At 31.5% G+C, this 26,371-nt stretch overlaps 2 protein-coding genes across 2 annotated transcripts in view; one reads left to right on the forward strand and one right to left on the reverse strand.

Annotated features, from left to right (window-relative positions):
• The first annotated feature begins 14,873 nt into the window (after positions 1-14,873).
• The window catches only part of LOC134831274 (hemicentin-2-like), a 117,897-nt gene continuing 106,399 nt past the window's right edge, over positions 14,874-26,371 (forward strand). Inside the window, exon 1 of the mRNA XM_063844966.1 lies at positions 14,874-16,089. The gene's annotated coding sequence lies outside the window, so the exon portion shown is untranslated. The remainder of the gene's footprint in view (positions 16,090-26,371) is intronic.
• Positions 17,560-19,332, reverse strand: LOC134828796 (cytochrome P450 4d1-like). The gene is made up of 4 exons (XM_063841782.1): positions 19,167-19,332; positions 18,668-19,109; positions 18,314-18,601; positions 17,560-18,244 (listed from the first exon to the last, which is right to left on the reverse strand). The coding sequence occupies exons 1-4, from the start codon at positions 19,330-19,332 to the stop codon at positions 17,659-17,661; spliced, it is 1,482 nt and encodes a 493-aa protein (XP_063697852.1). The 3' UTR covers positions 17,560-17,658.

The raw sequence follows: 26,371 nt of genomic DNA on the forward strand, positions 1-26,371 counted from the left end.
TTGCGGTATAGCATTCTCAACTATGATGATCTTTTTCATTCTATTCTATTTATTATTGTTCATGTTCTTCCGATGTTTTTGTATCATTCTTTTATTTTTTATCTTTGAACGCACACATGTGCATTGCATCTCTGGTTTACAAAAGAAAATTCTTATTTTTTAAAAACAAAATGTATTATTGAACAAAAGCGCATTTTTATATTGAAGTATTTTAGAGGATTAAAGGATTTTTAGAAATTAGCAGGAATTAAAGTGGGAAAAGAAAAACCTTCACTTGCGAAAACGTTATTTTTTTCAAATGAATCAGCAATACAGAAAATTTATATAATTCTTAGAGAATGTTTTGAGTGTCTGCCTTTTAAAAAGCCCAAGAGGACGGAAACATAAAATGAAGTTAGTTGTTTTTGATGTGAAATGGAATAAAATAAATTTAAAACGTATTCATTTTGATCAAACGTGATTGTTGCATTTAAACTTTTGTGCCACATGGTAAATCTCGAGATACTTAAAGAAAACCTAGTGTTAGTTTCTACACCTCGTGACCCACTTTTAAAGAGAAAATTTTATTTTCTCATGAAATATTTTTCTTTTGATCGTGTGAAAGAAAAAATCAACAAAGGACACTTTAATAGATTTCTCGGAAACGAAAGTCTGTGACAAGGGTTGATATATACGATTTATACACGAGCACACAATACAAATATAATCTCGAACTCACGTCATGACCACCAGTGAAATTCTCACTGCATCAAAGTGAGAATAACAAACGACAAGTTTTTACCGCATTTCAAGGAAAAATGCGGTATAGACCTTATATTAAGACTGTCTAGGAATTTTTCAAATCACGTGACTTGAGAAATTTTTTGAACCACGTGACCTGAAAATATTCAACCACGTCACCTGAAAAAAATTTCTACCACGTGACCTAAAATATTTTAAAACCAAGTCACGTGGTTTGAATTTTTTCCGATCACGTGGTTGGAAATTTTTTAAGATCACGTGGTTTGAAAATGTCTTTGGTCACGTTTTGTGAAAACTTTTCAAGTTAGGCAGTTTAAACATTTATTAAAAGTCACGTGATTTTAGGAGTTTCGTAGGTAACGTGGTTTTAACATTTTTAAGGTCACGCGGTTAAAATTTTTTTTGGTCACGTGGTTTAAAACATTTTCAAGTCACGTGATTTGAAAAATTCTTAGATCACGTGTACAATAAAATTAAAAATAAATATATCAAAATGCGATACAACCGTTAGTTTTCAATGAACGGTAACTTTTACTTGTTTTTCACATCTTTGTGTACAAAAGAAAACGCTGCCACCGCATCCACTTTTGATGTTCGCATAGTATAATTTGATTGTGGGAGACGAACGCAAACAACAAATTGAAAACATCCTATAGTTGACAAAAGTTGACCCTTTTCATCGTGCACAAACACACGTTGACGATAACAATAAGTCAAATATCCGATTATAGAGGCAACAATAAGACTCATGTGGGAAGATAGGACAAAAAAGAGTACGGTGCCATTTGTATCATTTAATGTCAAAAGCAGCAGCAGATGCAAATAACTACTTACAAATATCAATTCCAAATTCGTCATAAAGGTGAATTCATTGTTAGAAAATTTTAATACTTTACCTTTTTCAAGAAATAAATAAAAAAATGGGATAAAAACTGAAAAGAAAAAAAAACCAAACAATCACATAATTTTTAATGAGATTTTTCATCATTTTTTTTTTCAAGTTAATCGCATTGATGGCAATATTTCTTTATTTACCCGGAAAAAGGGGGCAATTGCTAGAAAATCAGGTCAGCAAATGCCAAACAATAAATTTTGCACAAAACAATTTGAATCCATTTGAATATTTGCTTACTGATTATTCTCAATACACAAATAATATTACACAAAACTTTTTCTTTTCTCTCTCTCTCTTTTTGCGAACAATAATATTGCTTCGTTAAACTGCAAAAATTATCTCCGGTCGCGTTTAATTTGAATATGAATTTAAATTTCAAATATCAATATTGGAAATAATAAGAGAAAATAGAAATCATTGGCAGCAAAATGACAATGAAGGATTGAGAAGAAATAAAAGTCAGTAAAGTATTTTTCCTATATTCGCAGTAGTTGACGTTTGCTATGCAAAAAGGAAAAAAAATGTCTTTCTTGCCTTATTTTAAAATGCATTTAAATCGATGAGAGCTAATGCTTACTTTCAAATAGTTTTTTTTTAGCACCAAAGTGAACAATCTTGCGCTGACATTACGAATCAATATTGAAAGAACGGATCAAATACGAGGACGAAATATAAAAATAAGAAGAAACGACAAAGTTATTTCATTAACAATGCAAATAAAATACAAGAAAAATACACACACAATATAAGAGAAAATTTCTCAATTTTAACGAGTTCACAAGGAGGTCACGATTTTTGAACAGTTCCATGATCTTTTTTCTTAGTTTTCAGTAGTTGAATCTATGTGTTTTATCTATTTTGTTTTTTTTTTGCAATTTTTTTTAAAGTTTTATCAATTTTGTTCGTTTCAAAAATATTTTTAATTTAAAAAAAATTATTTAACACAAAATAAATTAAAAAATTAATAAAATTTTTTCAAATACTTTTTTACTACCTTTTTGACGTTTTTGAACGTTAAACGTTGATTATTTCCTTCCAATTAATTTTTGTTTTCACTATTTCAAGGTTTAGGGTTAAAATTGAATTAAAATTTCACAAAATAAAAGTTTAAGAAAAAATAATAAATTTGGTCACGTGACTCGAAAATTTCTTCATCTAAATTTCGATAGATAATGAGATTTAAAATTAAGTTAATTTAATATCTAATATCTATAAAAAGTAAAACATTTTTTAGGTTTACAATACAGTTTAAAATTAAATCTCATAAAAAGTAAAATTTTAATATAACTCGTTTAAATTCAATTTAAGTTTCCAATTACAAAAATTCCCGAAACTGTTTTAAATAAAATAATACGAATATATTGTCGATTTTGCAAACATAAAATAATTGTCTGTGTATTTTTGAAAAGCCTCTTGTCTTGGCTCTTCAATTTGAAATATAAATCCAATCAATTATCCGAAATATCGAGAAACAAAATCGCATCAATTATCACAAAATGATGCTCCAAACAGATTCACATCTCTCACATGTTATAAATAAATCTTTTTCAAGCAGTGTGAGTTGATGTTCTTGATATCATGCTACAAAGGTAATAATGTAGAATAAATACATTAAAATGATATTTAACTCACAGATAATGCTTCAAAATGTCAGATAGCTCTATGCAACTTTGATTGATAAACTGCCTCGGGTGAGTAGGAGGTATCTACGCAGCTATCACTTTGTCATTACCGAAATTCCTTCTCATTATTAGAGAGTGTTTGTGTGTGTGTCGTGCTCATGAGTGCGCATCAAGTGTAGCAGTGCATCAAATGCCGGAGACAAATTGGCATGATTTCACCTCAGAGCAACAATAACGGGGAAAATTGATGGCACTGTCAGTGGTTGTAGTTGTCGCTGCGGTGCTGCAGAATCATGGCTTCAATGTGATTTGTTGTATGTCACTCGGTTATTTATTGACTCAATTTTTGGTTTGTTGCATTTATGTGCTCCATTGAAATATTTTTTTTTGTGCACATGTAAGTAATGCAAATGCTCACCTGTTTCCCTTTCACATCAAATCATAATCACATTTTACCAAGTAAACTTTAACTTTAACGACCTACATCATTATTTCCCATGTTAACCATTACCGATGCACTGCAAACTTTGAAGGAGAATTTCTTGGAAAGGGAGAAAAAAATCTATTTTGAAACGTTAAAAACCACTTAGATGGCAACCGAAACTTTTCATTACAGATCATCGTGCACGCAGCAGCTACAAGACCGAAATCTACGAGTGCAGAAGAAATTAAATTTGCAAAATTTGTAAGTAAAACCACTTGAGACAGTATCTTTTTCTGCTGTAGAGTTGCATGTGTCGTCACGTAAAAGGCTCTCTCTTCACGCTATTATTATTATATATTTTTTTTATACAACTTGTGCCACTCCAGCGGTACAAATGCAGTGTTGGTTGTTGAAAATATTTTCGCTTATGGCTCTTTTTGTGCCACGCTCGTAGACACACAAAAAAGTTACATTTTGGAATTGGCAAACGTAAAAGCGCGTCACACACATCAACCGACTCGTTTTAGGAAAATTTTTGTGTTATTTGTTAAAACGGTACCAGAAATAACTGTATAGTGTGTGTGTGTTTGACATTCAATCAAATTAGAGTAAAGTGGTTTTTGGTGTATTTTATGCTTTTTGTTAACAAAAACTTTATTTATATTTTAGTAAAATTATTTTGCTATTTTGCACGATTCATTCTATTACTTTTCCAATCTGAACTTTATTTGCATTTTGTCAATTTTGTATAAAAATTTTTTACACTTTTCATAAAATTTTTGTGCAAATAAAATCTGAAGAATTCAATACTTTTAAATTAAAATAAATAAAAATGTTAGGAAACGAAAATTGAATGCATTTGCACAGCTTAACCGCGTTTTAATGTGTTATCTGTTCAAAAATATTTTCCTCGAAATTACCTAGATTTTTTTGATTTTTCACAAATTTTTCTTGCTCAATTTTTAATTTTTTTTTTCTGAAAAATTGGTTTTATTTGAATTTTTATTTTTTCTCTCGAATTTTCCAGGAACTTCCCTTTCAAGAAAAATGTTATTTTAAAAGTTTCCACAATTTTTTTGAGGCAAAATATATATAAATATAGAATTTGTTTACGGCTGATTTATGCTTCAATATGAAAAGTTTGAATTAGAAAAGAGGCGAAATGGCACATCGGTACAGATGGACGGACAACACCACCAGAAAATATCCGATTTTTTCAAAATATATTTTTTTTAATGCGATAAAAATGTCAAACGGTGATCTTTTGACATTTGTGCTACAAATAAAAACTTACAAAATTTTCATCTTGAAACCTAAATAGAGTGAAGTACCAAATTTGCCTCAATTGTGCAAAAGATCCCTGGTTCCACGAAAAAATAACCCTTTTTAATCAATGTTTTGCATCAAAAGTACTTGTCTAAGTGTTTATTTTTGCGCCTATGACACACACTTAACGCAACTGATTTAATAAAAATCCCATTTTCAGCTTATTTTCGTCCTCTCGCACATAAAAAAAGCTTATATTCTCGTTTATCATGTGAAAAAGGGTCAGCAGGCCGTTAATTTTTATTGGCTATTCGAACTCGTTCAAGAAACAATTTAATATACGAAACATTTTAACTCGTATAAGTAGATCCACACCATATTAAATTTAAGCAAAGTTGAAGTAAGATCGTGGTTTGAATAAAAATGAGCTGGAATCTTGTGAATGAAAGCGAATTGATTGACTGACTCATATTTACGAATGACGAAGGAAGGTCTTAAAATCTGAACAATCGTCTATCAAAGATGTAGCAGACGAGGATACATCCAATTTATCTGTCAAATTTAATCGTGTCACCCATTAAATAACGTCTCTGGCCGACGCGACGCAGCTAACAAGGACGCAAGAAAAAATTTATTACTTTGGTACAAAATTTGTGTTCACGATTTTTTTTTTCGTTTTAGTAATGAAACGATGGATTCGGACTTGAATGTTAATGCTTTTGTTCATTTTTATGGCCAAGCCAAGGGAGGAGGATTGTAAGGATTTAATTGAAATAAATGACAATTTTGATCGGACTAAATTGGATTGAAATTTGGAAAGCGCGATATTTCAAATGGATGATAGACAACCATGAGAGTCAAGGAAAGCACACGACAAAATTATTTTTTTCGGAATTTTCGATTAACAGAGCGTGCGTCTTTTTGCTTCAGTAAGCGGCACAACGTTTTGTCAACTCTTTCGCTGTTTTGCTAAAATTAAATTCAAATTCCTTTTTCCATTTATTTGAGCGTAACAAGGAACAACTTTTTCGGAAAATTTCGTGCGACTAAACTGTAATTGTGCGACTATTAAACGGAGTTCATGCATGCAAAATGTATGGGTAAAATGTGTCACTTATGCCAACAGTTTATGCATGTTAATATTTGCATGCGTTTTCTGGTTTACAAGGAGTGAAAATTAAAACTGAATTTACGATGGAAAATATTTGAAATTTCAAATGCAGAAGACTTTGCATTTTCAATCGAAAAGCGAAAAATATTTTTTCATCGTTAGTTTAAAAATTCTCTGGAAATTTGACTACAAAATTTTGCACATACTTTGAACAAAAAAAAAATACGTAATATAATTACCAAGAAACTGGTTAAAAAATTAAAATTAATTAGACCACGTTGCTTGTTGAAAACTGTCACGTGACTAAATTAACCTAGTGATTAAAAAAATGTTACTTGACTTAAGTAGACCACGTGTTTAAAAAAATAAAACAAGTGAATAAATTAAAAAATAATAAAACCACGTGACTAAGTTGACCATGCGGTTGTGTATATATCTCACAAATGTAAAAGCTTCTAATAATAAACATCGCCAAACGCTAATCCACATCAGCTCAAAATTATCTAAATGTGTTGTTTGGTGCAAAATTTTGTGTGGCTAAAAAATGATAGTCTTCTACTGGAAATTGATATGGTTCTGCATGTGTGATGCGGTTTTCAACTGAACGCATAGTGAAACAAAGAATTGAATTACACTCTTAAAATAAACCCATTGAGGCAAAATTGAAAATATCGTCGAATGAAAAAAGAGACTTTGACAGAGAATAAATTCGAGTTCCATTAAAAATAATGTTTGCGATTTGATTTCATGGTATTTAGTCTGGAAAAAGTAAATTGAGCTCTTTTCCATTTATGATTCTCTAATTTTGCATCAAATTCATAACAATAGTAAAACAATTGTATGTGTCTGTGGTGGTGGTCAACAGTCTGCGGTAGAGTGATGCAAAACTATGACAACGGTGACGACAAATAAAATGTGTGAACAATAAGATGAGTTTATTTTGTCGGCGTTTGTTGGAGAATGATAGAAGGAAACGAGAAGAGACACTTAATTTAAACGTCACATAAACAGGAAATTCATAGAAAATTATGTGACACGCAAGATGCTCTTTCATTGACTTTAACGTCCAAATTTGGAGCAGAAAAAATTATAATGAACACACATTTACTTCGGTATCAACGCACCTCATTTATCATCTGTTGGCAATTTTAATGATCCAGAAATAAAATACCACAATCTCGTTATCGGTGATATAATCATCATTAAACCACAAGCCAAATCAATTTTAATACAACAATGCAATTAATTCGGTAAAGGCAGCAAAATATGCATGCTGCGTCAGAATCGCACTCTCGCACTCGGTTACTATTTAATCAAATTTAACGCTGGTGCTGATGATGGTGTCGTTGATACGCTTAAACATTCACCCCAAAAACCCGTCTATGTGGATAATATTGCATATGTGTGTATTTGATAACATAATAAAATAATAATTTTGAGTGAGATGCGAGCAGGAACCGCAAATTCGAATACATATTGGAGTAATATTGGCAGCTGCTGTGTTTTTATGAATTTATCTGGTACTCACACTTCCGTAGTTTTGCATGGTCAGCTTTTACGCCAAATGGAACAAAAATGTTTCTTCAACTGCTTCGAGGTTTTAAAATAAGGTCCTTCAAAATTAATTAATTTTACTTAATTTTGAAAAAATATTAAAATGTCCCCACCGGGCATATCGCTTCACTGGACGAATTTGAGCTGCAGACGAAAAAAAAGTTGCATGAAAAACAGTCTTCGTGACTTCTCACGTGAAAAGTGTGCCAGTGGAGCAAAATAAAACCACACAGTACTGATCGCTAATCTTTTAATAACTACCTTCCTTATTGCTGTAGCAAAACTATGAAAAAGCATTCAAAATACAATTTTCCATATGCAAACACCGCACCGAACGTTTATACTCCAGTCATGGTAATTCTATTATTTTCTAAAAATCTTTTACCGCATAATAACAATAGAATGTCGTCTCACACTTCGTGTTGTTGCTGCTGTTACTTTTTCATCACCGTGCCCCGGAACAGAGCGACACACAAGAACTTAATCCGATATAGCAGCAACAATATTATTTCTTGTTGTCAAACGACACGATGCCTGGCACGAAGAATGGAGAGAAAAAGACCAAAGCAAAACTTTATCTAAGCTCTAGTATTTTCCTCGTCGTCTTCGCCATCATCGTTCAGAAACCAAAGCAACAAAAGCCTTTGCCTCCTCCGTGCTTTTCCAAGCAAACAACAATGAATGAGTCAGTAACTGTTTATCGTTCGTTATTCGTTTAGTAAACAACAAACTACATTCACACAACAACAACAACAACTACAGTGCCGTACCTTATTTGCATAATGCATTTAAACTTAAATATGTAAACGGCAGTAGATCGGTGTGAGAGCTGTGCGAAGTAGAGTTTGGATTGTGTTGTTTGCGTGGCTACTACCGATGTACATGAGAATTTGCTTTAAAATTCACTGGAAACGTAAGTAAATAAAAGCATAGGTCGTTCCTTTTTCATGTTTTCCTCATTTCAATCCTTTTTCGTGTGAATAACTTTGTATGTGTGTACTTCATCTTACATATTTTTAGATTAATTTAAGCTGCTGTACGAAAAAAAAACAGTCAGTTTATTATGTTTTTAAGGATTGCCGGGGATGTGTTTAATGTTAAGAATCATGATTTAATAATTTATTATCCTAAAACAAAGCTTCCTACTTTTGTGTACAGTTATAGAATAAAATCCACTTTTGTTACCATAACAGTAATTATATTCTTATGTTTGACCTGCTTTTTTAACTGTAAGTAGAGTGAAAAGCTTGAAAATGTGACGAGAAGAATGTTGGCCTGGATGTTTATAAGAGTGCGAAAATTTCACGCGTTTTTGACAATCATCATCAAATTAACGTCTTTGAAATTCTTGCAGGTTTGTGTACCGCAATTAATTTAATTTGTTATATGGTTTCATGAAGTACCAGAAAAAAAGCTAAAAATACAAAGATTTTTTGAGGACCACTTAATTTAGATGTGTATTTTGTCAAAAGGATTCAAAAAAATCATTAATAGTTTTTTTTGTAGTAAAAAATCCTAGCTAACTTGTTTACTTTCTTAGCTGGCGTTTCATTCAAGACTTGAATTTAGTCAAGCTTAAGACGGCGTTGTCTGCTTGTGCTAGGTTCCACCAAATCTTCATTACCAGAGCTCTGAGGTTTGACTCCATCGTTTCATCGCATTTTTGGCCGTTATACTTTCGAAATTTAATGAAAAACCTTTTTAACTTTATTTAACAGCTTTAATATTTCCAAAAATCCGTTTAATCTCTCAACCACGTTTTTACCTCTTCACTTGTGCCACCAAAACTGACGTTTTCCGTGCAACCGACGACAGGTAATAGCGACATTATCTGTCGCAGGCAAACACAAATCTGCAATAAAGATAACAGAGGAAAATTTTTTTCCATTTATTCAGAGTTGGAAATTCATTAATTTTTTCAAAATTCGCGACGATTCATCATTAAAGCGACGCCTTTTTTCCTTATATTTCCTTGGTTCACGATGATTTTTTTTCCTAACTTGAAACTATATCACGATCATTTCGGAACAGTTATGTAGCCTGTTTTCTTTGATGTGGGCTGAATGTCTTCCAACGCAGACTGACTAGATTATCATCAGTCTCTATAATTTCTATCCAGTTTGAAGTTGAGCCGTTTTCGGAAGTTTCCGCTCTCAAGTTTCGAACCAAAGATGAGTTTGAAAGCTTTCATTTCGAACGCCTCCAGCAGTTTTTCATCGACTTTTGTCATCGATCGACTCCTTTTCGTGTTTAAGTACAAGTTAATCATTTAGTTATTCATCTTCGATAAAAAAAATTTATTATCTTCAATTCAGAGATGTTTAGAAGAAAATAACAATTTGTCTACACAAATACAGATACTTTTTAAAGAAAAACATCTATTATTTTCGTGTTTTAATATAAACACAAAAAAAAACATTAATTCATATTAACAATGAAGAAATATGAATCAATTTATTATTAAAAGGGTGACAAAACAAACGAAATCGCCTAGGATCCAATGAAGACAACGACAAAGACAATAAAAATCGTCTGTAAATACACTTAAATTATGTAAACTAAAATATAATCACATTGTAAACAACAACCGATTGTCGAAAAAAAATAAAGAAAACAGAAATAGAATGAGAATGTACAAGAAAGGACGTTACACAAACAAACAAAAAATACTAAGCGGATTTCGGCCAATTTGTAATAATTGAATCAGACAAATATTTTTATGATGATTGTGTTTCACTTATTTTTTTTTGTCTCAATCAGCAAAGAAAAAGGGCAAAAAGGACCATTTTGTTGGAGAATCTGATTATTATCGACCTTTCCTATTTCATCATTAGCATTTATGATGGCTTTAATTTTAAACAATGGCAGCAACAGAAACTTTGTTGTAACAGATTGTAAGTTCATCGTCCATCAATCAAAGGGTTGTTGCTACGAGTAAGGGGTGGAAACACGCCATGACCATTAACCCATTCCGTTTTCCCTTGATGGTCGTGTCCCGTAAAAGTTAAATGACTTAACGCCTCGCACCCAGATACACGGAATGATCGCGAGTAGAAAGGACGTTAAGCACGCGCCATAATAAATGTTTCAGCTCATCATCCGAATGATTTATTTACGTGACAAAACTCTAGTGGCCCATCAGCAGAAATAAATTGTTCGCCAGAAATTTCGCATTGTTTATCGATATGATAGCGCGCGTTCCGCATTTCCCCAAAAAAATAAATAAAAACTAGCAGCAGCTGACGACAAAATCATGATTGTTGTTAAAATGTGCGTGATTGTCATTTAATGCCGTCCGTTTTGTCGCAAAGTTGAAACGAAGGGGGACGGACTTGTCACTCTGTTGTCTTAATTTGTGGCTTCCTAGAAAAGTAACTCATTTAAATCCATCATTCCAACAGCAGGAGCAGCACCACCGCCGCCAACAAACTTATATTATTACAGAAAATTAAAAGAATCCAAGTCCATTAAAACGTAAACCAGCGAAGATAATTAAAATTAATGAACTTTTACTGAGCATCGCCGTTGCTGGTTTCACTTGATGGCGCGCTGCTTAACTTTTTTTTCGCATTTTTTCTCCGTCTTCCATCATTATTATTCTCATAATTTCGTTTTTCCGCGACAAACAAGCAGAAAAATGTTCGGTCGATGCATCTGTCATTCATTAAGAAGAAATATATATTTCATTTGCGAGTATAAATTGTAAGAAAACAAAAAGAAAATTAGAAGTATTAAGCTTCTTTTTCATATTTTCTTCTTTCTTGTGCTTGGAAAATGCATTCACCTTCGCGTTTGTCATAATAATCGTCTTTGTTGTTGTTGTACAAGAAATTTTATTCGTACTCACCAAACCAAAAATTTGTGGGGCATTGTTTAATTTCGGCATAACATGCCCCCCTTCCCCCCCGCTCATTGATAAGGAACTTTTTAATATAAGTTTAAATTTCAATTGAAACTTGCGAAAAAAAAAATAAATTGGTTAAAACTTGACAAAAAAGCTTTCATAGTTAGGTAAACTTTTAAGAAATTCTAATAAATTTAAAGCAAAAAAGTTTTAAAATCTATATTGAATATACGATTATTTTTACGATTAGTACATTTTCCTAAATTTTTCCCCCCTCATCGGAATTTATCATAAATTTGATGGTTAGAATATTTGTGGTCTCCTTAGCTCATCTAGTGGAATACCTTGAACCTCCCCTCCCAAAGGAAAAATACTTGTGCAAGATCCTTAGTGGTTTTAAGCTTGGTGTGTACATGAAAAGATGTAGAACAGTAAAGAAGATTCGAAGAAGCAATAACTTTAAAATATTTAAGTATGAATGATGCAAATTGTGTACGAGAATTTGTATTTTTTGTAACAGGGGTGGGGGGTCTTACACCTCAACTAATTTCAGTTCAATGATTTATTTCAAAAGGATTCGAAAATTTTTCAAACGAATATGAGCCTGAAAAATATTCATTTGGTCCCATCTCGGCTCTTATTCTACTTAGATTGGTGCTACTTCGAGGTATTTTACTGCAATAAATTTATGCAAAAAAAACGGAATGTTTTTTATAACAATGTTCTTGTTTGAATGATTCTCTTATGTTTGTAAAATTTCAAGCATTATTCTTTACATCCCACTAAAATGACTCGTGACTCTGTTATTTTTTTATGCTTCAGACGAATTGTAATGATTAATTTATTAAGCTAACCGTGCTCTTGTGAGTCTTTGTGAAGTCTTTGAAATGGGAGACGAAAAAAATCAAAATTAGTTTTATATCTGGTTGTTACATACACCAACAAATGAAAATATTCCCAGATGAAGACAAGTACATTTACTTGCACAATTGCTTTCGAAAATAATTTCGTGCAGCGAGTTGCGATTCTCTCTAACTTGACGACCAACTTTGCCAGCCTGCATGCCGCTGCCACCCTCATTTATCATCATCAACGTGGAATTTCTGCGAACGTTTTTCCATTTCATGGCATTGCACGACGATAACAACAACAACAATTGAACAATTTGTGTTTCACGACGCTGAACACGCGTTCAAATGAGGTTGTTGTTGTTTTCTGCTGCTGCTGCTGCCTCACTATTTTTTCTGTTATTATTTCGCTTAAAATGAATATTTTATGTAAATACATATCATCATCATCATCATATTCATCAGGCAACTACTGAGACGAAGAGAAAATGCATGGAAATTTATTTTTTGAAATGCAATTGTGTTTTACACGTAAATTATGATCGGCATGCATTTGTAGAAAGGTAATTCGTTCAAACTGTCTCGCTGCTTGTGCAAAAGGTAACGTCGTTGTAAAATGGTAGGTAAGTAATATTAATAGAGGGAATGCTGCGCATGGAGAGAGTGGAAGACGTGAAGTGTTTGTTGATAAAGGTAAATAATGTGGAAGTTTGGTTTCTGCAGAATTAATATGATGGAAAAAATAAATGAACAGTGTAAAAATGCAAACAGCTGTAATGAAGTCTTCTGGCGACCATTTAGATGGCAGATTTTATGGAAATGAGCGCCAGACGTTTGACCTGTATAATAATTTGCTCATTCCATGATCTTGTATTCATTTCTTTTCAAATGTTGATTTTGATCTGAGTTCGAATATTAAATTTTAAATTTTGACAATATACAAAATTATCAATTTATAATTAAAAACCATTTTTATGCACATATGTTTTCAACTACGATGAGAGGAGAATTTACATCGACAATTTAGAATATTTGGTATTTTGTTAATTTCAATCAAAATGCTTTTAGTTTACGGTTTCACATAATTGGGTTTTTGGTAACATCAAAATGGTTTCGTTGGTTATTGCATTTTTTGTATAGTTGGTTTTTAAATTTTATTTTTATTTATTTATTTTATTGTGAGAAAAACTCATATAAAAATGATTTTTAAAAAATCCTTTTAAAATTTTTAAGTTTATAAACATGTCTTGATAAATAATGAATCTGTTGTTATTTTTTTATTTAATTTTTTTTTTAAAAAATGAGAAAAATTTAATGTGCAAATTCAATATTTTTTTAACATCAATTTTAGAAAAGAAATTCTTTTTATACGTAAACCTATCGATATTGATGATCGTAAATGAATTTTCATTCTTACCTTAGAGACTAATCTTTGGCGAAAAAAAGTATATTCGATCAACAATGCTCGTGCTTCTCGACAAAAGAGAACTCAAGCCACGCAATTTCAGTTCGTATGGGTCACGACGTGGAAATGACGCGATCATGGCTCCTAGATCCTTAGTAAACATCGTGAATAAATTGGCAAATGCAGTGGAACCATGTACTATGGGCGAGGAAATGGACGTTTTAGATTGCACCGAATGGTACCGCGACGAGGAAACAACTGCCATTTTTGTTTATAATATCATCACCAAAAGGTCATTGTCATTTTGTATGAAAAAAGTATTTTAAAACTTTTTTTTACCACATTTCATATTTTTTATTTTGCCCCCTTTAATAAAAAAGCTATTTAAAAATTTCTGGTTTGTGTTTCTCACGATTTTTTTGTAAATTGTATAAATTTTTATGAATTACTGAAATTTTCATGAATTGAATTTAATGAATTCAGTTTTGCTGAAATGTTTAAAATTTTATAAAATAATTTTAATAATTTTTTAAAATTTGTAAATTGGTGATCGGGCAGTCAAAGGTGCATATTTTCTCTCTTTTATTTATTTTTAATAAATCCCCAATTTTTTTCAAATTTTTGGCACTAAATTTTTTGAACAAGGAAAAAATTAAAAAAAAAATCTTACATATTTTGAGAAAGCGAAATTTAAAGAAAAAATATTAAAATTTTTTAAATCCCTGAAACTGAATGTTTTAACCTAAATTTGGTTTCAAAAAATTTCTCTTATCAAATAAAAACTCTTTGCATGAACTAAATAACGACAGCAAAACTCCTCTTTAGTCACGTGTTCATGTCAAGTTATCATCCGGCATTTTCGGCAAAAGTGTTCATTTGAATCTCACTCTCATTTACGCAAAACGCCGACTCTCTTCACAACCATTCACATTTTTATTCAAACATTCTCTGTTATTGTCTCTTCAAAGTTACACATGCTGCTAAAATTTCAGGACATTCCCATACTTCGCGTAACTACGGGCACAAAAACCAGATGATTGACGACACATGCGCCCTGACATCCTTCTCTCGCGCTCTCACGTTAACGACCAACATTGTACCGAACAATTTCGAAAGTAACATAAAATCGGAAGATTTCTCAATTAATTCGGGTTGCGACATTGTCGTGCGAGGACCACTTTCGGTGTATCGGTAAAAACGGTCTTTTTGTGAGAAAAATTGCAAAAAAATAAATTTGTGCGAAAAAAAAGTTTTGAAATAGAAATCTCTCAACCATAAAATGAATAAAATTTAATAAAGTGTGAAAATATTAAAAAAAGGAAATACAAATTCTGTGAAATTTCAATGTGAAGAACATGCGAGTTTCATGCGTATTTAGAGCAAAACGTAGAACACGTAAATTGCTTGAATGAAACGCATTGAACATTGAATAATATATTCAGTTTGTGCGAGCAAAAATAAAAAAATAAGTGCAGATTTTTTGCATAAATAATAAAAGTAGCAGTAATAATAATAATAAACAAATACAACAGAGGAATAACAAACACAATAAAAACGAACGGAAAGGGAACTTGGTCTCCAAAGCATAAAAGGAGGCACCAAACTACCCTTTTTAGTCTCATATCAAATGAATAAATAATGAAATTGTGAAAGAAAGTCGTGTGTGAGCATTTTTCGGCATTACGGAAGGCAGCAAAAAAGCACACCGAAAAATTCATCTAACGAAAGGGAAACAAAAAAAATATATATATTAAACGAACCTTGTGTGATGCTATAATAATATAACTCATACATGTTTGATACAATAAGAAAATTCTTTGCAGAAAAAAATATCAGACAAAATATAAACAAGGAAAAAGATATACCACCAACCAAAGAGGAAACAATAAAATAAAGCATGCTTCTGTGAATTTTTTTTTGCACAGACATAAAGTATATAAATTTTGCCATTGTTGATACATTTATATCGCTCTCCCTCACTATTTTTCCCATGTTTGCTGATGCCAACAAAAGTGTCACTACAAATAGTCGAGCATTCTAGCTGAATACCAAATTATTTGTAAATAAAATAAAAGGAACTGGACGCAGAAAAAGGACACGCAAAATTACATTAATATTATAAATTACGTTTGAATGATAGGAAAACAAAATATGATAGTGACTTGCAAAGAATTTATTATTTAATAATAATAGAATAAAATTTTACGAAAATAATAATATGAAAATAAAAAAATATTTTTAAAAATTAGTGTCATTTCATAGAGCATATGAAATATAAAAAATATAAAAAAGTGAGACGGATTAAAAGATTATTTTAAACAATTGTGATGAAAGCTTAAAAAAGGATTTTGACAGTAAAAAAGTTTATGACATAACTGGGTAAGTAGTATTTTTATGTTTTTTTTCTGTCTCACATATTAGTTTTATGAAAGTCATAAAAGTTTTTTTTTTTTAAATATAACTTTAAGACAATTCTTAGCGAATTTTTTAAATTAAATCAAAGCAAACTATATGTCACAAAGAAAAATTAATTTTTCAAAATATTTGTAATTTTGAAGAAAAAAAAATTTTATAAATTAGGGTCCAATTGAACATTCCTAAAATTTTTTAACATTTTCTTTGAACATATTCTCTAGAGACCTCTCTTCAATAGAATTGAATGTTTTTTTTTATTAAATAGACTTTTTTCAATCAAAACGATTTAGATCTCAATGTTATCTTAATTTCCAAGAAAAAACTCAATAACATTGTTTTATAAATCCGAAAATTGGGACTGCCTGATATTGGACCAGTTTTATTTAAACTATATGTATAGTAAAAATATTGAATTTTCTCATTTCTTTAATTTTTCGTATTTCGAGTTTATTAAAAATATTTAATGTAGTTTAAAAAAAATTGGTTCCAAATCTGGTAGACACAATTTTTGTATTTGTGAAATAGTGTAATCGAGCTATTTCTAGGAACTTAAGATAGATAGATAGATAGAGCTATTTCTAGGAACTTAAGATAACGTTTAGATCTTATTTTTTTTTAAATAGATATAAAAACATAAGGTAAGAGAGTTCACTAGAGAAAATGTTCAAAGAAAATGTTAAAATAATTTTAGGAATGATCGATTGATTCAATTATTCAGGTTAAAAATATATAAAAAGGTTTAATTGAATTTAGAAAAACAATTGGTCACGCGAGTTTTAAACCTTATGAACATTATTTTTGACGTAACGTGACATGTGATTTACTTAAACCAGACGCAATTTTCGAATTTGTGAAACAGTGTTATCTATATTGGCATTTGTTTTTGATAATCGAGCCTAATTATATATCAGCAGTCTCTAAATTGGCACTCCTACAAGTAACTTTATTAGTATTTCGCAGAAAAATGTCTGTTGTTTGATTTTTTTTTGTCTAGGAGCTCGTTACCTAGTATCTGCAAGGTTTTTAACGAGGAATACATTCAGCAAACACTTTTGTTTGTTTTAAAAACAATCTGAATTCCAGCTCCTAACATCAACATTTTTTTTTTTGCTTTCAAGTGCCACAACAACGAGTTTCCCATCACATATCCGACAACTCAAAGATAATATAAAAGCATGTTTTGCGAACATTTTGTGTCATGTTATTTTACCCCCAAACTCTCTCGTTCGTTCTCACTCTTCTTTCATCGTTGAATTTATGTATTACTTTGACAGTACAAGTTCTGCTTACATGAAAATGTGATTATGATTATTTTAACAATAACAAGAGCAGACATATGTTGTGTTTTGAGACTTTGTTTTGAGATGAGAGGAAACTTTTTCACAACAAAAAAAAATTTTTTTTTGAAAACAATTATTGTTTATTTTCCTTGGAGTATACTTTTCGGTGTATGAACCGAAGATATGAATCAAGTGGGAAGATGTTCAAAATTGTGTTTCACAAGATGGAAATGGTGTTTGTTTTATTCACTCATCACGTTCGCCGTACGAATTTCAACGGCATGCCATTGGTTGTTTTGACGGAAAATGCTACCACCAGATCCGGTTCGAAACCCTCGACGCCCAACTCAACTTTATATTTCGTCAGAATTTTAATAATGGCAGTTTTGGCCTCCAGCATTGCAAACTTTTGCCCGATACAGTTACGCAAGCCAGACGAAAACGGTTGGTAGGCGTATGGATTTCGTTCTTTGGCAGTGACTTCGTCTAACCATCGCGATGGCATGAATTTCTTTGGGTCCGGGAAATATTTTTCGTCCATGTGATTGGGCAGGAAGAACGTAAGAATCATCGTTTGTTTGGGGATAGTCATTCCATTGTAATGAACATCTTCAACGCACTTCTTTGGTATAGCCGGGAAAATTGGATGAATGCGAAGTGCCTCTTTTATGACACCATCGAGCAAGGGAAGACTGTTCAAAGCACGCATCGTCAATGGTTCATTTTGATTAAAATTATTTTTGATCTCTTCATACAATTCTTGCTGTATTTCGGGATGTTTAGCAAGCAAGAAGAAAGTGAAAGCTAAGGTACTGCCAGTGGTTTCGTGTCCAGCGAACCTAAAAAAATAATATTTGTTTGAGAAGGACCCTTCTGAATTTTTTTAAATAAAAAAATTTGGTACTCACATGAACGTATTGACCTCTCCACGGATATCTTCATTTGTGAGTGGCTTACCATCCATCTCGGATTGCAAGAGAATATCCAATAACGCTGGTTTCTCTTTTTTGTTCTCCGTTCCGTCCTCAACTTTTTTAGCTAAAATCTCACTTCGTCGTTTCTCAATCAAATCATTCACGAATTTATCAATGTACGAAATTGTTTCCATTTGACTTGTATATACGGACGATAGCTTCCACAGCCATTCGTTACGCCATAACGGATTAATCATACGTTTGTACGACGTTAACAACATACTAAAAAAGATCAAAACAAAAAATAAATCAATTGTTTAGTTTGATTAGATATCGAGCGTCACTCACTTGGTGTTTGCTTCAACAAATTTCGACTTTGGATCATTTTGTGCGTTTATCTTGATGCCCATTGCACTCTCGGAAATTACGTCCAAAGCAAAGGCATGAAAAAGTTCGAAAGCGTCCTCAGTTTCGCCAATTTTGTCAATTTTCTTGATCAAAACCTCACTTTGCTCGTCGAAAATTTGCACAAATCTCTCGAGAATTTGAAAATGAAATGCTGGTGTAAGTAATTTTCTTAATTTCTGCCAACGTTCGCCATGAGTGATCACCAAGCTGTTACCGAGCCACACTCTGAAGAACTCATATTCGTCAGATTTTATGAACTTTGGACTATTTGCGATGATTTCCATGAGTTTTACGTCTTTTGTGCAAATAGTGAGGCGTCCAAATATTCTAAAGCTGATGGTGTCTCCATATTTTTCAAGAAATTGCATTATCAATTTCCATGCTAAAAATAGAAATATATATTTGAAATTCAAATTAATCAATTTCTAAGGATACTCACACTTTCTTTCTTTGCCTGGTTTCCAAAATAAATGGAGATGACCCAGAATTGGCAGGCTCTCTGGACCGGGAATGTTAGTTTTGTTGCGCTTTGCTTCCCATCTTGCATTGACAAAGTACAAAAGAATGGGAATAAAAGTCAGAATAGCTAGAAATAGACCCAACATTGTCGACAACCGGTTGCAAACTGATTAAGGTTCGCATAAAAACTATACGGCGTCAACGGTCGATGAAGGTCGTTTGATAATTATTTTTGAGAGAGGAAGATAATTGAGATTACGCACGTACCAACGTAAACAGAGAAATAGTTGGTCAATTTATGAATTGTAAAAATGTTTTGTGAGAGACACTTGATGATTGTATGAATGAATGAGATTTGCTCTGTTTGTCGCTCAGGAATGTTTTTGTTTATGTTTTGATATAAGTAAATTTTACACATACATGAGCGACATGTTTGAAAAGCTTTGGTTTATCGATTCTAGTAGTAGTAATTTGAATGTAAATAACAAAAACATCTGTTATTGACAAAATGAATAGTTTTGAAACTTTGTTATTTTAACTGTATATGAATATTAAGATAAATATATTTTGAATATTGAGAGCAAATATATTTATCATGTTGTTTTCCGGGAACAAAATTTTAATTTCCCCAAATTGGATTCAAGTAGCTTTTGAATATAAAATAATTTTTATTCTTTTAAATTAATTTAATCCCAATTTTATCATTAAAAATTAAAATTGGAAAAAAATTATAAAAAATTAAAATTTTTTTGTAATATTTTTGAATACTTTCTAAGAGCTCGTAATTTTTTATAATTCATTTTAAACTAATGTAGGTAAATAAATTTTTAATTTTTTTTTCCTTTCAATTTGTAATTTACTTTTTATTTGTATTATATTTTGATTAGTTTTAAAAAAAAACATATAAAATGGCACAAAAAGTTAAAAATTATACATAAATTATTAATTTAAAAAAAAATATTATGAAAATTCACTATTAATATTTTTTGATCAAAATTTGTCTAAAAGTCAATTCTAAAATTTCTTTCTAATTCTCCATTAAAGATTAAAATATTTAATGATTGTTTTTTTTTATAATATAAATTTACTTGAAAAGGCCGAATATTTTGATGAATGACCTTCATATATTGATTTTCTAAAAATACGCTCGATGAAAACCTTATTTATTGTGAACAAAAAAAATATCGCAACGCCTACACTTCTTTCCCAACATTTTTCTTGTAGAACGATCAACTTTGACCGGATGAAAAATATAAAGTTTCCTTCTTTTATTATAAATCAAACAGTGCAACCCTTACCTACACCAATAAAACATTGACCGGATGCCTTCTAAAATCCGGCATCCTGTAACTTGCCTTGACTTTCATGTGGCCGGAGGCAAAGTAAAACAAAGTATCGAGATCCTATCAATATAACTCTTCCCCCGTTCACTATAAAACATGTTTTAAAAAAAAATATCATTTTCATGACATAACTTTTTCATGTTGCGCCGCTATAAACACACGACATAACATAATTTTTAATAACAAAACAACTGAATTACTCCTTTTTTTGTATGTTTTTCGCAAAACTGAATGTACAAAATAAAATAACAAGCGATAACGCAACAAACAACTCTACAACATTAGCAGCAGAGGCAAACATAATAAGTTGCGAGAAAACTGTTTATTTTTAATACAAACGACCTCGTGTGTACATGTCTTGGCATTTTCCTTGCCTGAAAATGACGTTACTCGGGTTAAATTCTGCGCTCATACAAGTCTACAACTAGCAGGGGGAAAAGAGATAAAGTAATGATAATAATGTTGAAATGTTCTTGTTTTGCATAATTTTGTAATGTGAGTTCAAAGTGTATGTCTACTGCATTAGCGTCGTTGTCGTTTGCCTTGGATTTGTAAATTGTTTAATTAAAATTTTTGCATTAATTTTTGGTAAGCTTACCGAGTGTTGATGGAGAAAACCATGTGGTACAATTTTTTTTCGGCATCCTGTTTCTATACAAAGAAATATTGATTGCGAATTTTTGTGAATGTAAAAAAAAAATTGGTAACGACCTTTTTCACGACTTTTTTTCCTGTTCATTGGCACAAAAACAGATCTCCCTGTCAGATATAAATACAATGTTAGGTTTAAGTGGATTTACTTGTTAATTATTATGTAGCGATTCGTGCCTTGGAAGATGAAAATTGAAATGAATGTTCTTGTCGATGTTTTAACAATGATTAGATTTTGTTTCCTGCTATTTTGCTGTTTGCGCTGAAATTGATTGATGGGATTTTAATGCGTGATTTGTTAGAAAATTTTAAATTGAAATTTCTTCATGTATTTAGGAATTAGAGCACGAGTTGTCAACAACAATCACACACACACACACACACTGTTCTTCATTAGCTTAACTTTCCATTTCATAACAGTTGTTTCCGCCAGAGAGAATTTTTTTCTGCAGAAAAACCAACAAAACCACTTCGTATAATAATAATTGTAATTATTTCTTATTTTTCTATTAACACGAGGATTACGATGTTTTGTTTTGAGTTTGTTATAATTACGTTCCCTAATGACTGCAATGAAGTACCGACCGCACGCAAATTTTACATAATGGGAGTGTTATTGACGTTCATTAAAAAGTGACGGTTTAGAGTTTTATGGTTAAACAAAAGGCACAAGAGAATCTTACCGCACAAACGAATCCAAAGGTTTCCTTCAATTAAATATAATTAATTTTATTCCAGCAAAAAACTTCATCGCAAGAGACTTGGCCATTTCTCATTTTCCACTCCTAGAGGGCTTCTCATATTTTTTTTATTTTCTTATAAATTCTTTTCCTTTTTTCTTGTCTGTGCCCAAAGGGTTTCTCGTCATACACAACATGATATATTTATTATCGTGGCACGAGTTAAGGCAGCAACATTAAAATTTAATTTAAATGTTTTGCATTTCCCTCCTTTTCGTCATCATCTTGTTATTTAATCTTGTATACACAAATAAATCTGTAGCTTCCTACATTTTTGCGAGAAAGTACTTCTTGTACTGTGTTATTAAAATTACCTATTTTTTCAGTAGATCAGTGAACCGGAAACTAATTTTAAATGAATTTTTGATTATTATTTTATTTATTTGCTCATCGGCTTATGGCAGTTTTTATTGTAAATAAAACACAAAAATAAATGAAAAATATTTTCTGAAGATTGTGTTTTTTCCGTGTTTTTATTTATTTTAAAAATGTGCGTAGATTTTTTTTCATTCACTTGATATTTGATAAATCTACACCTGCAAAAACATTTCAAAACAATACATGAAAAGTAGGTACTTGAAAATTTGATACGAAACTTTTTTTTTCAATAAATGAAGTAGCCACTTAATAATATTTTAACCCCTTTTGAAACGGATAATAATAATCAATTTCGCACAAAATTATACTTGAAAAAACATTTTTTTTCAAAAGAGTGCTCATCATCATCATCATTGTAATAATTTCACCAATTTTCATAAATTCAGTGTTCAAAAAGGGGCACTTCTCTTTACATTTGACGTTGGGATGTTGAAAAAAGTTTTTCTTTTATGAACATTTTTCTTTTATCGTTTGACTCTTTTTTTGTCTGTGAATATTAAATAAAAAGAGTTTTTTTTTTGATAAGCATTAAAAATGTAGGTAGACGCTACACCAAGCTGCACTTAAAAAATTGATAAAAATATTTTTTGACGATATTTGTTTTGAAAATGTATTTAAAAATATTCTTTCAGAAAAAATGAGTGAGATTGATCCTAACACGCGGCGCGAGACGTGGAAAATTGATATTTTTGTTTTTTTTTTTTGAACGATTGTAGGTTTGCGGGCATATGATTTACTCGAGATAACGAACGATTCTAGTGAAAAAAAAACTTTCTCAAAAATTTTACCTCGATTTCAAATTTGACAATTTTTAAGCAATTTTTGAATTTTTGGTCGAAAAAAAATTTTTTTTCACTAGAATTGTTTTTTGTCTTGATTAGATCGTTTTATGCCGAGAAATATAAGCCCAAAAATCACAATTGTTTCAGAAAAGCCAAAAATATCAATTTATTGCTGTGTAAGGAGTCAAATTGACTTCTTAGATGAATTTTTGGATCCATTAGTTTGATGATTCTTATTTTTGAAGTCCTGTGGTATGTTTTTATTTCAGATCTCATTAGTGACTTAGCAACGCCTACCTGCCAAAGAAATCCGCTTATCAGCAGTTTAATAAATCAATGGAGGACCTTTCAATCGAATCACATATGCTCCCACACAAGAAGCTCAAATAAGCAATGAAAAAAAAAGTTGTCAAACATTTGCTTAACGTGCTCATTTTCCGCTTCACGTCATGCAAAATCCTCTTATTTGAAGTTCAAACATTTTTTTTTTGACGACACTCACACACAATTACCCGACTAAATTCCAGAGTTAAGTCTGAAACTTTTATGACACCCAAGTTTACAGCCATCCTTGTATCTCTCTGCGTATCACAACAACAAACAAACAAAAACAACAGCACCTCACATCAATTATGTTCCGACTCTTTTTTTTATGACGACAAAAAGTCACATGCATTAAAATGGAGTGCGAAAGAAAAATATTTGTATGACTTATGAGCATTATGTCAAGAGAACGGGAGAGGAGAACATAAAAAATGTATAAATAAACAGAGAAAAAAAAGAAGAAAAGTAACAAATCCTTTTGAGAAAATCTCACATATGTTTCTTGACATTTGTGTTTGGCAGCAGAAAGGCATAGACAAGTAATAGACGGCGACAATAATAACAACAACAGCATCGAAAATAGGTCGAAATGTGTGAATCGCTAAAAGGAAAGGTTCACATTTTTAAAACAGAGAAAGATATTTATTTTCACACATGAACAAACAAAACAACAGCCGACTTTGAGTTGCGAGAATGTGTTTACACACATCGTTATTTCGCACACACATCCAAATGTCTGCCTTTATTTTACACGCATTCCAGTGAATCTACATGTCGGAATATTTTCACATGACAAAATTTTATGGAAAGAGGCAGGGCATGGGATAGAAATATATATAATAACATGAAAAGGTTCCAAAAATGTTTCTTTAATGTGAGTTAAACGGGAAATTTTTTCGTTCGTACATAAATGAGTGCGTTTCACAAAAGCACTAAGCTGAATGGCACTAAGAAGAAAAGGGTTTAACGACTAATGATGAATTTTTTTATTTCTCTTTTATGCTTTACATTCCATCCGCTTTTCTGGTTATCCGAAGAATTATTCATGGCATGTTTGATTCAAGTTTTGTCTCATCTTCCCACATATTCAAAAACGAAAGAAATGTGTCAATTTAGCAGTAATGAAGGTCCGATAATGGAATATCAAGGAGACTAGACGGACGATTCGTCAATTGAATGACCTGTCATCAAATGCGGATTTCTGTTTAGTTAACAGTTTAATTTTATGAAAAAAATTCTTAAAATGTTTTTTTGTAAAGAGTTAAATCCCTTTGCGTAATTGTCAATTATTGATAAATTTAAGTCCTTTCATCTGCATTAGGGGAGTCAGCTTAGTTCAGTGGCTAGCGTATCGGACTGATGAGCATAAGGTCGTCGGTTCGAGACTTGAATTCATGAAAAATTTTTCTGGCTCCAATCATGCTCAAAATTTACTGAGATCTTTTAGAAACCCTTTGGGACCTTCTACGAGAGTAGAGTGAATTTTGAGGGCGCCTGCTTGGGATTACAGGTTAAAAAGCTAAGACCCATTCCCCGGCGTTTATTGAGAAAGCTTACGATTTTACAGTATGAAGTACAGTTTCTTAATGAACGCCAGGAGTAGCTCAATGTTTTTTATCTGTTATTCCAAGTAGAAACTCTCAAAATTCACTCAGCTCTACCAGACGGTCACAAAGAACTTCTAAAAGATCTTAGATCAGAAAAGTTTTTCATGATTTCGAGTTTCGTACTGAGACTTCATATTTACCAATTATCTATACTGCTAAGTTTTGATTTTAAAGATAAAAGAACTTTTTATAGGTAGAACGAAGTTTACGGGTCTGTCATAATGAATATAACCTAATGCTTACAATTAAATTACTTTACTGTGAAAAACTTTTCAGGTTAACTATTTCTAATGAACAATTAAACAAATAACCATTTGCCTAAAGTTATCAACGAACTTCCCCATGAACAAGTTACAAATTAACTCTTTACATTTAACCAACTCTTTAATTTTCTTTACATGACAAAAACTCAAATAATGTATAGGTTTGTTGGAAATTTCACCCTCATTTACCTTCAGTTTTAGGAAAAACCCTAAATTGAAACTTTATTTCTAGAATGGCTTTGTTGACACCAACAGAACAATAATTATGTTTTGTCAAATGCTACACAATTTTCCATGTTCCCTTTTCCTGTCAAATTTATTGTGTGTTTTGTTCGTACATATTTATGACACCAGCTTGTCCTCCCGCAACTCACTTACTCCCTCGTATTTTGTATCATTATATGACAAATTTATTTCTCAGATTACAACACACTCACAGTCAGTCATAAGTAAGTGATATATGAATTAATTTACGACAACACAACTGACTGCGTATTTTTACCCGACTGCTGTTAGCGCTATATATTGGTGCCGTGCAGAAAAAGCCGTAATCCTGTGAATATAATAAAGGTTTATTGACCGTTTGTTGAATGATTGTTTGCTTGCAGCAGCGGCCAGTCCAGAGAGAAAGCAATAACAAATGTGCGGCGGCGGCGAAGTTAAAGGTGTTGAGTTATTGTTGTTTTGTTGTGTGTGCCTAGAAAAATGAGGAGTATTTTTCGCCGTTATTAATGCTTAGTTATGTTAATTATGGAGCAAGGCTTAGGCAGCAAAAATTTATTATTTTTATGATGGATATTAAATCAGGACATAATTAGATACGACTTTAGGCACTTTTGCTGGAATAATGAGGTGTACGTGGAAATGCGAGGGGGCGTTTGAGTAACCAGCAAGAAAATTATATTCATGGAAATGTTGTTGTTCTAACGAAGTGACAAACAGGATGACCTATTTTGACTTCGTAGTAAAAATTAGCTTTCACTTGTTATTATTTTTTTTTTCTTGTTCAAATCAACGATTCTTTATGAGGCGCACGTTTTGCTTGATTCCCACCATGCAAACGTTAAAAAACGACAAAATAGACAAAACAATATAAT

Source organism: Culicoides brevitarsis, chromosome 2, assembly GCF_036172545.1.
Source record: "Culicoides brevitarsis isolate CSIRO-B50_1 chromosome 2, AGI_CSIRO_Cbre_v1, whole genome shotgun sequence".
In the NCBI taxonomy this organism is placed as follows: Eukaryota; Metazoa; Arthropoda; class Insecta; order Diptera; family Ceratopogonidae; genus Culicoides; species Culicoides brevitarsis.